We start from the raw sequence: 14,243 nt of genomic DNA, 5'->3' as shown, positions 1-14,243 counted from the left end.
CCCCCCCCCCCCCCCCCCCCCTCTCTCTCTCCCCTTTCTTTCTCTTTCTCCATCCCCGTTTCCTAATTAGTGCCCCCACCCGATTAAGCGTCGCGGCGTCGTGCCGTAAGTTAACCTAACAAAAATGGAACTTCACTACCTGCGTGACGACGGAGACCTTCTCTCACGACGTCGTCAGCGACGAGGATGGGGGGTCGACGTGGCGAGTCGCGCCTGTTTGTTTCCCGGAGCCGGGTGGATCGCGCGCCACCGCAACTAGGTCTGGAGAAAGTCGTGTCCGCGCGGTGGTCACCTGGGCATGAAGTCACGACACGAGTCCTCGCGCGTTGTCAGACGACGCGGACGTCCTCAGAACACGCGTGTCGCACGCATCGGAAACTGCGTAGTACACGGCACACCTCTGACGATGGTCGGTCGTCGACGTCGTGGTCCGTTGGCGAGTTTCAACGCGGCACGCGGCACTCTCTCGCAGGCGAAATTCAAACCCTATCGTAGGGACGATCGCATACGCGACATGCGTGTATGAATTTTTGTGGTGCACAGTGCATAATACAATACGTCACGCGTCACGGCGCGGTGCGCGATGCAGCGTCGCGGTGCCGCCATCATGCGGCCAGCGAGCGAAGTGCGAGTGCGGCCGGAAGTCTGCAAAAGGGCGCGAATCAGAATTCAAATTTAATTCAAAGTTTAAATAAATAATTTATCAGTGAGAAATATAAAAAAGCCCATCAGAGCCTACATCGGCTGTTCGGATGCACAGAAAATTCTTTATCTTTTTCGTGTGAATGTAACAAAATGAATAAAATAAACGTTTCGACCCTTCAATTCAGATCTTTATCAATATAAAATATAAATCGAGATTACATAAGTAACGCAAATTCCAAGATGGTGATTCCCGAAAATTTAGCTCGTTCTTCTTTATCCAAATGCCAAATTAGATAAAGTAAAACCAAAGTCATATATATTTTGTGCGTCAAAATAATAAAGTCATGTAGTTATTGAAATAAAAATAAAAATAAGAACAAAAGGGGGAAAACAACTTTGTCCTTATTTTTATTTTTATTTCAATAACTACATGACGTTATTTTTTTTATTTTTAATTCAAAGTTACCGAGAGGGATGATTTCGAACTTATCGAATAATATCTTAAACGGCATCTACAATAGGTGCTTTTTATTTGGTAACGCGAGGATCGTTCTGTCTTTGTTATTTTCTGAATGCCAAGAAAGATAAAATGATATTTGTGTCGATTTCCGTTTAGCTGGCGATTAAATGGAAAGTATCCAATAAGATTTTAAAGCATAAAAAATTGATCAATCAGTGAATTAGTTACTTATATACAACACTGAATTAATATTATAAAAAAGGCTGCTTTATATACTCTCAATTTTTTGGAGTGAAATCTCACTCTGAAGAGTAAAAATTGAGCCAGTTTTAAAAAAGAGCGACTTAATTTTCAATCTTTAAGAATGACAATTTACTTTAAAAGCAATGATGGAATAACATAATCTCAACTTTGACAATAGAATAATTCAAATAATATATTATGCATATTCTATTAAATAATCCAGATAGCAAAATATCTGCAATCTTCTAGAATCTAGCAGACTGTCAGCAGGTTCGAGCAGATGACGGCAGTCTACCATCAACTGCGTCCGCATTAAGCTTGTGTTGTGTTAACATCGCCTGTCGACATAATGTAAAAGCAAATTGTTAGCAGAAACTGAGCAGATCCTGCCGACATTATCTGCAGATTTTATTACGTTTTTTCTAGCAGTTTCAACAGTATTATGTACATCTAATTCTGTTACAGTGTAGCAGACATTAAAAAAATCTGTTTTCTACAGACTTGGCCATCTAGGAACGTGACAAAATCATTATTATTAAGAGTATTTAATCAATTAAAACATTTATATATTTATATATTTCTATTTTGCTTCTTGCACATATAACAACTTTTAGTATGAATTAATCTAATGTAATACATTAAGTTTCTGAATTCGCTATCAGTTACATCTTTATCATTTTTAAAGAATCATCTCACACGGCTATAAGCAAACAGAGCAAGCTCGATACAAATCTATTTAATCTTCAAAATAAACCTCTTCCTCGCGACACATCCCTATTTTTTGCTCCTGAAACGCAAACGTGTTCCGGCACATCCATCCTCAGACTCTTTCCTGGTCACACTCTCTCGTGTTCTGTTCCTTGAATCCTCGGAGGGAGAAGACGGAAAAAACATAAATACGTGGCGCATGAAAGCGATCGCTGACGGTTGAGGCTGAAACAACAACGTAATCGCGCTGTTTGCTCGCTGGTGACATAGAGAATAGACATAGAGAATAGACTGTGCGATCCGTATCTAAGTAATGCATCAAATGTGGTCGACAATAATGAGAGAGAGGGACCGTGGGAGACGGCCAATCTCCCTCTCATTCTCTCTTCCATTACACCATTGAATGGAAAGAGATAGAAATGGCCGTCTGTGCCACGGTCCCTCTCTCTCATCCCTATCGACCATTTTGACACACGGATCGCGCAGCCCATTTTCTATGCTTTGTTGGTGACTCAGGTGGCTGGTGCGCGTGGCAATTGCGCGAGCGCGCATGCGCTACCACGTACCACCGTTGTGACTCGCGATTGACAACACTTCGCCAACGGGCACCAACGGGACTGACCAACGCTCATTATTGTACCTTGGCCCCCGATCGCGCTGTCCTCCAGCCAACTTCAGTGCCTTCCGAAACAGCGTATCGTCTCTCTCACTCTTCCATTCTCTCACTCTCTCTTGCCTTTTTTCCTCTCTTTCGTTCGGTGCGTACGTACACGTTGCGTGTGAGTGTGTGTGTGTGTGTTTTGTCGTTGATCGCGTTTACGTTTTCACCGCGATGTCATCTGGTAGCTGGGAACTGGTCAGCAGGAAGAAGGACAGGGGTAACGACAAGTCGAACAAACTCACGAAGGCTGAGAAGAAGAAATTCATTGAGAACTCGCCGAAAGTCGAGGACTTCTGTAAGTCGTTTCTGTCATAATCTACCCACCTTCCACCTCAGAAGCCTCGTAGTTTCTGCTCCAATTCTCCATGACTTTGACGATTTGCTGTCGACGTTATATCAGCTGAGAGAACGATGCGAGCCGGGTGCATCTGACCTGCTTCAATCGCGCGTGAAATGTATAAAGAGAAGGTCGCAATATGGTACTATCGTGTGTGTACTTTCTGCGACACTCATTCTGCGATTACTTCTTTTTGTCACAGAATTTTTGATACAGAAATTGATACATCATGGTTAATCCTGTTGGATTTGTCTTGCATGATAACTCCAAAAGATAATTCATTTGAAACTTAACTTAGAACCGTCTTGTACTTTAAGATACTCATTTTGCAATTATTCCTTTTTACCATAGAAATACTTGACTTGCTATGATGAATCATCCTTTTGGAGTTGTCTTGCTAAATAACTCTAAAAGATAATTTATCTTGAATTTAATTTGGAGCTTTGTACTTTGCTATACTTATTCTGCAGTTTCTTCTTTTTACCATAGAGTGATATAGAAAATACTTATCGTGATATGATAATTATTGTTTGAGTTATCTTACTAAATAACTCTAAAGGATAATTTATCTCAAATTTAACTTGGAATCTTGTACTTTGCAATACTCATTCTGTAATTGCTCCTTTTTGCTATCAAATTATATAGAAGTATTTGTCATCATATGATAAATAATCGTTTTTTGTAGAGTTGTTTTATAAAATACTCCAAAGGATAGTATTTACCTCAAACTTAGAGCTATTTTGCGAACAAGCATCTTCTTAGTCTTTTTATTCAATATTTTACTCTTATCAAGGAAATTGTATATCTAACTTAGTATAAATATAATTTTAGTGCCTTTGAGTCAAGTGAAGACACTGTACGATAACCTAGATGGAAACAAAGAGAATAAGAAGCCTGCTAAAGCGCAAGGGAAAGAACACAAGACAAAGGAGAATGAGGAGAAAAAGAAGCAACATCAGAAACAGCAGCAACAAGTTGAAAAGAAAAAATCTGAACCAAAGGAGAAACCTCCAAAAACTGTTAAGGATGCATTGAATGCGGTAAGATCGCTTTTAATTTGGAATAAAATTTAGAATCGTTTTTGCTATATTATTAATCCTTTTATTGTATATATTTTTATACGCATTATATTCATTTAGAAAAAATATAAACTAATTTCATTCTATTTCAAATTGCTTGAATTATATGCTAGTAATTAATTCCTTACAATGCACGCAGATTGATCCACAAGAACTCGATGAACTTCTGGCCACTGCACAAGTCAGATTTCCCGAGGCTCCCCTGCTCTGGTTGAAGGAACTCAATGCGTTCCTCAACATCAAGATACCCATCAACAAGGAAGATGCGATTTTCTCAGGAAAACCCAAGGATTACCCGTTAAGTTTAGTACCTAAGGCGATCTCTTCCATACTAGAACGAGCAGTCGAGATGACGGGTCAGCAAACTATACAAATTTTTTACGAGAACACTCTCACGGCAATGGCTACTGACATGGTCAAGGGAATTCCCGTTATCGGACACAAGATATTTTTGCAGTTGCTAGCGCACTTAAATCCCGAAATGACCGCCGCCAACATTCCCAAACTGATTAATATAAGGAACTCCTACGAGAATAGGAAGAACATTGGTTTGTCTCTGTTATGGGCCTGGTCGCAAGCTGGCAAGAAGAATTTTGCGGTCGGCTTGAAAATTTGGCATGAAGTAATGTCGCCGATGCTGGAGACGAAGGGCTACTCCAGTTACGTTGTACAAATTCTCAACGATCTCGTCTTCGGACACGACAATGTCCATGATCTTAGTCTGGATTTATACCTGAGTATCATCATGGATACCTATTCTCAAAGGTTTCAAAACATTCAACCCGCGAATCTGGGAAAAGACCTTAGCGCGAGTATCGACAGGTTGAGAGTAAGTAATGCAGGCACGAATTTAAAGCTTGTATCACGCATTTTAGTTAACTTTAAGTATACACTTATTTTTTACATACATTATTATTATTATTACCATATTATTATTACAAGGATCTATAAGATTCCATTAGTTTTTTCATTATAATGCTTTTAAAATTGTGATTAATTTTTTTTTAATAGTAAATAAATTAAAAAATTGATTGACTTAAAAATAATCTAAAATCATAATAAATATTTAAAAACATGATCTCTCTATTTACTAATGTTACTAATAATAAGATTTTGAAATTTCACTGATTCTCAAAAACTCTAAAGTATACCAAGTCTATACAAAACTTAGCTCGCGAGCTAATATACCTAAAGTTTTATAAAAATGTAATGCATGTACGATTTGGCGATGTGATTTGATATCGGCAGTGAGATCAATATGGTAAAATTTTTTGCAGTCAATATTGTTTAGAAACAAGGACATATGTTACACGAAATTGTTTGAAATGTTAATGGGAAAAGTATCGCAGAAGTCAGATTTGAACTATAGGAACGAGTTGATTAAGGTTCTTGCGGATTGTCTCGTCACGGAACCTGTTTGCTTCACTATTTGGAATTCCATTTATACCAAGAATTTATACCAATCCAGTCTTCTTCTGTCATATATCGGTGAGCATTTCGCGCTTTTCTCACATCTTTCAATATGTTGTACATTTACGCAAAATATTCGAGAAAAAAATGCAAAAACTCGCGTTCTTACAGAAACGAATTTACCTAATTTACAAACCAAGTTCAAAGCTAAGCATTTCAAAGAAACTCTCGGAATTATTCAAAACAATAATGAAAAGTGGAAAAAAGCCAAAGACGAAAACCTGGCGCTTACATGCAAGAAAACCTCTCAGGTGAGTTCTATCTCTTACACAAGATATTTTTATAATTTTTTCAGAATGCGTAAGTAAAGTAATTTAAGAAACTAAACTTTGTTTCAAAATATATTATAACTTTATATCTAAACTATTGAAGGATGCGATCACATAAAAAAAATGTATGTACATATTTAAGATGTACATATTTATTTAATTCTTAACACACATGATGATTTTCCATTACACATGATGAGTCGTTCGTGTCAATTTTCATCACTTTTACTATAAAAATTATTAAATGATTCTTACATATACCTTAACATCTTTAGAAAGTTTTGTCAAAGTTGTATTTATATTTAAAAAAATAAAAGAATAAATATAATAATAAATAGAATAATAACAATCATTATTCGCCCAGATATCCGTAATATTTAAAAAACAGAATGACCGATCGTGTGTAAAGGTTAATAATGCACATTTATCTAAAATTGCAATTTTATATCAAAACGTATCACCTGATAATATATCGATATACGTATCATTTGATAACATATAGCATTGAAAGTGTTTTCAATATAAGTATCTGTGTTTATAATGTTCATACAATACCCTTATCTCTCTTGCAGAAAATAAAACCATCTGACCATAATGCAAGTAGATTATAGTGTACTATAATCTATTTGCATCATGCATTTGACATACTTTTTTTTGCATTGATCATGTTCTGCATCGATGTTATGCACAGAGAGAAATTTATTTTTCCATCGTCTCTCTCGCCTGAGATATATAAAGTCAATTATTGTTTTATTAAAAGAATGAGTTCTTTTACTACTATATAAAATGAGAATCATGCAAGAAGTCGTGAAAATATAAAAGTCACATATATCGCGTCGAGAGGTTACAGACCTAAACGGTAAACAGAAATGACAGGCAAAAATTGCTGCTTAATTACTAAATTTAACTAATCCGGATCTAGTTGCGTGATGAAACTTGAAGCGCGGCATTCTTCTCTAACAATGCGATTTTGCCTCTGACAATGGTCGCGTGCGCAACTAGGTAACAGACATAACTTGCACGTATTGCATTTATAATTAATGTGATGTATTATGTGACCCGTGACATTCAAAGCAACACCTTGGTGAGCTCGCAGAAAATTTATCCGCTTCAACGCGAACAGACAGTCACGGACAATTAAACTTAGAAAGCATTTCTCTCGGCGAATTCCCAGATCGTTGGATTGCGAATCTCGCACTTCTTATCACAACTTTCAATTCAGCAATTATTTTAGCAATTATGTGTTATAAACATAGAGACAGATATGTGTGAACATTCTCTATTAAATATCAAATCCCTAAATCTATTGTTTTTAGCTGAACTTCCTGTGCACGGTCCATCTTTTTCTCTCCAACGTGAAAAGTAACGTGGAAAGTTGAATCATGCAAGAAGTTCAACTAAGAAAAACAGGCCTAATGCTTTCAGATCGAACTTCCTTTCACTTTTACATGCATCCACAAATACATGTGCGTAAAGAATAATGAATGTAGTCTGTTGGAAAGGAGAAAACTCCAACTCCCGGTCAATAATAGGTGTAGTAACGCTTTTAGTCTGTACTCTAAACAATTTAAAATTTTACAGTTAAAATCTCTCTAACACATTTAAAGTTTAACGATTACGGTTTAAAACAACGCTGGAAAAACGCTTTTTGCCTGAACAAAATGTTATAATTTAGAACAATGATACGCAATCTGCAGTCCATCTATAAATTTTTACGCCTTCAACTTAGCCGAAAAGTACCAAATTTTCTATTTATTTACTTGTTTCTAAAAATGGCTCTCTGAATGATCTTTAAAAAAGGTTGCATAACATTTAGAGTTTATTACAAAGAACTCAACATTTATTACCATAAACATACCTAGAATAGTAAGTGAAGAAATGTATCTTGATACAAAATTTTTTTATTAATATATTTATATTTAATATAAATATTTATTAAAAATATATAAATATTTATATTAAAGCTAATCTTTTAGAACTTTAGCGAACTTTCTTACAAATAATATATAATTATGTTTTTGAGTAACAGGTGTTTAATTTGCCATAATCTTATATTAAAACCGTCTTAATTAATGTCTTAAGATGCTAATAAATTTAAGAACCGACTATGAATTAAAAACCGGGGGTCTAAGAATTTAAAAAAAGACAGAAAGATCCGTATTTATAGTCAGATTTTATATTTAAGGCTTCCTTGATTTTATTTTTAGATGCTCAGTAGTCAATAAAATAATTCGTAGCGCATCTGAAGATAAATTTAAGGAAGCCTTACACACATTCTACATAAATTAACAATAAATCAGAAGTTAGAAGCTAGAAATTGACCAATCATAATCGATTATTCTTCTTACATTTGACTGTGCTTGGTTAATTTTTAGCTTCTGCCTTCCGATTTATTACTAATGGCCATTAAATATAAGGCCTAACTATAAATGCGAGAAAAAGAGTCAGTTGAACCGAGATTGAAGTTAATTTGCATCAGTACAAATAGACAAAAGAATTATATTATCAGTCTCATCCCTTCGTACGTATGAGATTGAACGTGGATTGAGTTTAATTAAACAGAATTCGAGTTGCGTGAGATCTCTTATCAATGGAGCTCGATAAGAAGCGTTGACAGTTGTCTGATGCCTCTTTTCGCCTCGTGTAACAATGCCGTTGTAGATTAATCTCGCAATTGCGCGCGTCGCAGTCTCCAGTCATCTCCAGTTAGTCCGCGACATTCTACGCAGCGCGCAGTCGTTCCTAGACCTCCTGGTGATGCGCATGTACGTACATCGACAACAGAGCTATAAATTCCATAACGTTGACACCTATCGTAGGTTTGAATTTTTTTTTCTCAACTCTCGCGTGTCTTCTTGTTTACCTTCCCGTTGTATCTTGACGTCAATGTGAGACGCGTCGCTCCGTTCAGTGCCTCTGTGAAGAGGAACGACTTCGACCTTGGATCCTGGAAGAGAGGCGGTAAACTATCAATTCTAGCTAACTGACGTCAAAAATGATAATGCGCAATGATAATTATCTCCTTCCGCACTCAGTGAAAAATTAACTGCGTCAATGAGAGATATGATCTATAAAGTTACATCTACTTTTGTTTTCGTGCAACAAATCTGAGTGTCGATTATTGTAGGTCTGCTTTTTCGTGTCTAAACTAGTATACACTTTTGGAACTTAAAGTGAGACACGTTTAACATTCAATGAAAACGAGAAAGAGAGTTCTAGTACGGAAATAAAAAAAAACGGATCTTGTGTATCTTGAAACGAAGTGAAAATTCCAAAAGTGAGAAAAGTCGATAGGTGTCGACCAATGGATAATTCTACAATGTACTTTTTGTTTCCTGTTCTTGCTGTTTGTCTCTTGCCTTCTTGATCAAAAAGGCAAGAGACAGAGACAAACACAGCAGGAAACAAAAAGCACATTGTAGAAATTAGCCTAAATATTCTAAAGAATTTGTTCATTTCTGTAGTTTTCATCTCATCTCGAGGTACACAATCGACCCTCCGGGGTCTCGAAAAATATCCTGTACGAAAATACTGGGGAAATCTATAATATACGTGACGTATATTGTAGTATTTCGTAAGTATGCGATATTTTTCGAGAATCATAACGGCCCTAGATTTCGTCTGAGATTTCTTTCGCGAGGCAGATAAAAGAGAGAGGAAAAAAACGAGGAGAAGTGGTCCCGTACAGAAGCGATCTTGAGGAGGGATTCACGTCGCGAAATCGGACAATCGTCGCGGATTTCTAACGGATCTCGTCATCGTCGGTACACCGTGGAGCCGGTGAATAGTCGAGGCTTCAGCGGATTTCAGCCTCGCGATCGAGAAACGCTACGCAGCAAAGCGGCTCGGCGTCTCAGGTTAAGTTGAAGGTACCTTTTCACTCTGACGCTCGGAGCTTATTTTTGGACACGGGTTTACGAGTTTACGGTTCATTTGGCGCTTACGAGCATTGCTCGCGTTCGGTGGAATGTTTATCTTGCAACTGTTGGAAGTTTTCTTCGCGCTGATTGAATTATGCTTTTAGGCCTACAAGAATAATCCTACCTCGGCGAAGAAAACCTTTGACAAAATGAACAGAACTAGAAAAGTTATTTTAAAAGTCACTTACAAGTTTCTTTTTAGGTTACCTCGTATATGTGTTTGTTATGGAAATCGAATACAAAAGTAATGCAAAATTGGAGAACTGATAAAATAAAATATAAAACTTACTGTACTCAATTTCTATAATAAAAAGTAACTCGTAAAGTAGCTTTCCAAACTCCGAAAATAAACATTTGACAAACAGGTAACATTTGATAAACGTCAAAACAGGTCACTGATCAAAATGACGCTTGACATTCGTCGGTTTTGACCACGTGGTCTTTTTTAACGCTACAGACTGTGGCATCAAAAAAAAAAAAACCAAGCAGGAAAACGTAAACAGCAGGTAAACAGACCAATCGCATTAACGACCATAAGATAACGCAAGTTATTATCTTAAGTAAAACAAATCTCAAAATGTTAATTAGCCTATTAAGTTTTTTGTGTGCCGGAGCCTTCAAAATGAGCGAGCGTTCACGTCAGCATAAATATCGCTTTGAGGTAGCCAGGCAGCGTTTTCGGGAGCGTACCTATGCGACTTATTGATCGTCGCCCGGTCGCCCCCCTCGCGACGCGAGTGACGACATTCAACATTGACGCCGCTCGCACGGCACGCGCGGCTCTTCGCCCGATTTTCTTCTTTTTTTTCGCCCCTCTCGGAGCACGAGATACGCACGGATCGCGCGGCGAATACCTAAACGCGAGTAAACGCGTCTTCCCGACTTTTCGCAGGTAAGAGGCGAACGTTTCCGCCGGCGGTCCTGTCGTGCGTGCGTGTGTGTGTTTATGTGATTCGTCGACGAAGGTGATCTCGCGCGAGAGATCGAGTCGCGGGAAAATATTCTTCTGCGTCTCCAGCGATGACGAGGCGGTTTGCCTTCGTGACGTTTGTGTAGCAATCAGAAATCGCCGTAGATACATATCGCCGTTAATTGCGCTCTCTCTCTCTCTCTCAAAGTCCTTACGATAAGGTGTGTGCGAGATACTCCTGATCTCTCATCTGCGCATTAACGCGGACATGTTTCGGAATCGTGATCGCTTCGTTGTTGTGTGACAGAAGTCTTTATTGATGTCATGTTAGAATTCGCGTGACAGAGAGAAGCCGAAATGTAGCTGCGTGAAATGTAGTTCGATTGACACGCGAGATTTACGTGACGCTTGAACAATTGTTTTTTTTTTCTTTTTTTTTCAAAGTCTGGGAGAAGCGATGAAGTAAAAAAATCATTGCTGAGAAAGTGTGCCTTAATATCGTTTGTATTCTTTCAGGCACTACTGAAGAAAATGACCTCTTCCAGCCGTGGTTTTCCATGGAGATCTGCAAGTCTCCTTTTATTGCTTTTGATCGGTGCTATTGTAGCGTACGACACACAGAAACATGGCTCGTTTGAAGGTAAGTACTTTCTGGGACAACAATAGGTATTAATCATCTGTTTGCTTCTCATCTCATATCTTCTTGTCATTCTAATCATTTTATGTTTTCTTAAATTCTTTCAAATTTATGTATCATATTTTAACTCTTAGTCATTTGGGTTCTATGCATTTTTTTAAATATTGAAACACCAAGTAATTAATTATTATAACATTTGTATACAATTTATTTAATGCACAATTTTACGAATACCTTCTAAAGATGTTAAAGTATGTAAGAATTACTTGATTTTGGACACTTATAAAGTGACTATTTAAAAAAATAGCAACTGTTATGAGATTCTTTAATGTGATTGGGGTTTATATATTTATTAATTATCAAAAGAACAAAAATAATCCATCTCTTAAGTTGAATACTTTGTTATTTTTAACTTTCATGTGTATCAAAATGTAAATCAATTCCTTACTGTGATTGAATTGCTTAGTTTCAAAATAAACAACTGTAGTTCATATTAATGTATGCACTCATAAATAATAAACTAAATTCGAGTCAAAATTAATACATTTTCTTGAGTCAAATTATTAAACTCTATTGTTTTAAAATAACGACTATTATTAAGTAAAAGCAGTAGCAACTTGTAGAAATGATTAAAAATAACTTAAATCAGGTATATTTGACATTCTAAATTTAACAGTGTGAGAAACTAAGAGCAAGACTAATTATATTAAAAAATTTTACAACAGTTGCAAAGTTGCTGTTGATCATAGCCAGAGATGAAAATTAACCCAAAATATGAATCTATTGTGTGTACTAAGAATTAATTACTATCCAAATATTTCATCATAATGCAATGAATTCAATCATTTGTTACTACATTGGATTAGTATACATTAAAGGTGCTGTATTATAAAACATCTAAATGCAATGGTATAATATAATCAACTTTGAAAATTAAATATATGTATATTTTATTAAATAAAGTGACAATATCATTATTAATCATTTAAAATATTTCTATGCTTCTACATTTAACTCTGTCAATTTTATATAGCTTTATTATCAATTTTAATTAGCATCTTTTTAGTATACACATTCTAATGTAGAGCAAGTGGCCAAATTTGCTATAAGATTATTGTTCAGGGAGTTATTATCTTATCATCGTGCCTTGTGTTTAATGGCATAACTTGTGAACTAGTAATGTTCACCGACAACATATTCATTGCTGTCATAAACATCACGCTCATTAATATCTTCGCCTCTAATTTTTCTCCTAACCAAATTGGTGATATAAATTGAGTTTTTTTTACTTTATTGTATATTGGCATTTTATGTATTGTAGCATCCCAAGTTGGAAAGTTCTTGAAAACTAGCGGAATATTGAAACATGTAGAAAAGGCATGGACTACTCTAAAGTTCTATTGGTCTGCAGGACACAAAGCAGTTAAGGATAGCTCACCGGAATATTACAAAGCCGTTGTAGACTTGTGTGCACCATACATTAAATTAGCTGGCGATGTCTGTCTTGTAGTAAGAAATGTTTCAATTAAATTATATAATAATGTTGCGGCATATGTTGAAAGGAACGTACCTATAATTATTGATACAGTAAGTATAATGAAGATCTTAAAAATATTTTCATACAGAAAACAACCCTTTACATAAAATACATCACTTAACAATTTTTTTTTCTTTTATACAGATCGAACATTACGCTCCAGGGATCTTGGAGCAAATTAAATCCCGAAGTCTTCAGGGACTGGAGTTTGTGAAAGTTTCCTTCATTCTGATTGGAGAGAAAGTTATTGAACATTCCAGCGCGTCGATACAGTGGCTGGAGAAGAACGTCTTTGTGTAAGTGTGCTCATACATTATGCAAAGGCTGTAATCGGGTATCTGACCGTGACCTTCCTTCCCTTTTTTTTCAGAGGCAAGCTTAGCCCAGATAATCTCCGCAATTACGCCATTTGGGCTTTCGACACGACGCAATCGTACGCCGCTCAAACGTACGATTGGGTATACGAGAAAGTGCAGACTCTCTCCAAAGTGCCATGAATAAAATCCAATGGTTTACTGTATGAATAATTATTGCGTTGACGGCGAAATTTCCGCCTCTTCACGCAACTCTCCGCATTTATTATTTATGACACGGAAACGTTACATATTTTTTCCGAAGATCACGAATGCGTCAGCCATTTTACCTGTGATATCTCGAATAGAAAATCTGTATCTTGCTTTGGTTGGTTCTGACGAAGAAAATTTCGCGATCTTCTAATAAACCGGAACAATTGCGGGTGTTTTTTATTAAGACAAATATTTTTCTGTCATTTTCTTTAAAATTATTATAACTAATAATATATATGTATATCCAAACATTAGACCTTTGTACGCAAATCGTTCGAAAGTGCGATCTTTAGTATTTTGTATTTTCATTTATAATTTTGAGGATTTTGATTGAATATATACATTCGATTACATTGAATGGTCGAATAAAAATTTGTTCGTAACAGTTCTTGTAGATGTAGTAAAGGAGGAACTCTACTACAAATAAAAGAAAAAGATTTTAAGGAAAAAATCATGCCGGAAAAATGGGTCAGAGTAATAACAACAACGGTGATATTTTTAGGAATAGCAGAATAGTATATTAATAAATATCGTAATATAATATAATAATAATGAAATGATGGTAATAATAGCGATGAAATGCAATAGATGAATATGAGATATGATAATATAATTTTAACAAGAATATATTAAAGTTTTACATGGGAAGAGAGATCTGTGTGTGGATAGTGACAGTCACTTCCATAAAGCCACGTATGTAAAAATGAGTTGTCTTATTTCCCCCCTTCAATAAAGTTTCAGCAGCGTGCCTTTTCTTTTAAATTTCTTCAGTCTGTTCTACGTGCACGTTCACAGCTTTTA

The 14,243-nt window shown here is 36.2% G+C and overlaps 2 protein-coding genes across 4 annotated transcripts in view; one reads left to right on the top strand and one right to left on the bottom strand.

Moving 5' to 3' along the window:
* The window catches only part of LOC108767544 (transcription factor GAGA), a 9,105-nt gene extending 8,452 nt beyond the window's left edge, over nt 1-653 (bottom strand). For both annotated transcript variants that reach the window (XR_001940440.1, XM_018517476.1), the window contains exon 1: nt 140-653. The gene's annotated coding sequence lies outside the window, so the exon portion shown is untranslated. The remainder of the gene's footprint in view (nt 1-139) is intronic.
* A 1,938-nt stretch (nt 654-2,591) lies between these two features.
* Nucleotides 2,592-14,204, top strand: Tmem214 (Transmembrane protein 214). Of its 2 annotated transcripts, none has more exons than XM_018517459.1 (9): nt 2,592-3,012; nt 3,886-4,094; nt 4,273-4,962; nt 5,411-5,621; nt 5,715-5,854; nt 11,219-11,342; nt 12,661-12,926; nt 13,021-13,172; nt 13,247-14,204. In XM_018517459.1, exons 1-9 carry the CDS (start codon nt 2,889-2,891, stop codon nt 13,371-13,373), a joined length of 2,043 nt encoding a protein of 680 aa, XP_018372961.1. In that variant the 5' UTR covers nt 2,592-2,888; the 3' UTR covers nt 13,374-14,204. The 2 variants fall into 2 exon arrangements, with proteins under 2 accessions (XP_018372961.1, XP_018372962.1); XM_018517460.1 differs by lacking the exon at nt 2,592-3,012 and adding an exon at nt 3,077-3,206.
* The last annotated feature ends 39 nt before the right edge of the window (nt 14,205-14,243 follow it).

The sequence above is a fragment of the Trachymyrmex cornetzi genome, unplaced genomic scaffold (genome assembly GCF_001594075.2).
Source record: "Trachymyrmex cornetzi isolate Tcor2-1 unplaced genomic scaffold, Tcor1.1 scaffold687, whole genome shotgun sequence".
Taxonomy (NCBI): Eukaryota; Metazoa; Arthropoda; class Insecta; order Hymenoptera; family Formicidae; genus Trachymyrmex; species Trachymyrmex cornetzi.
Note: the sequence above shows the minus strand (reverse complement) of the source record. Positions and strands in the feature narration are given on the sequence as shown.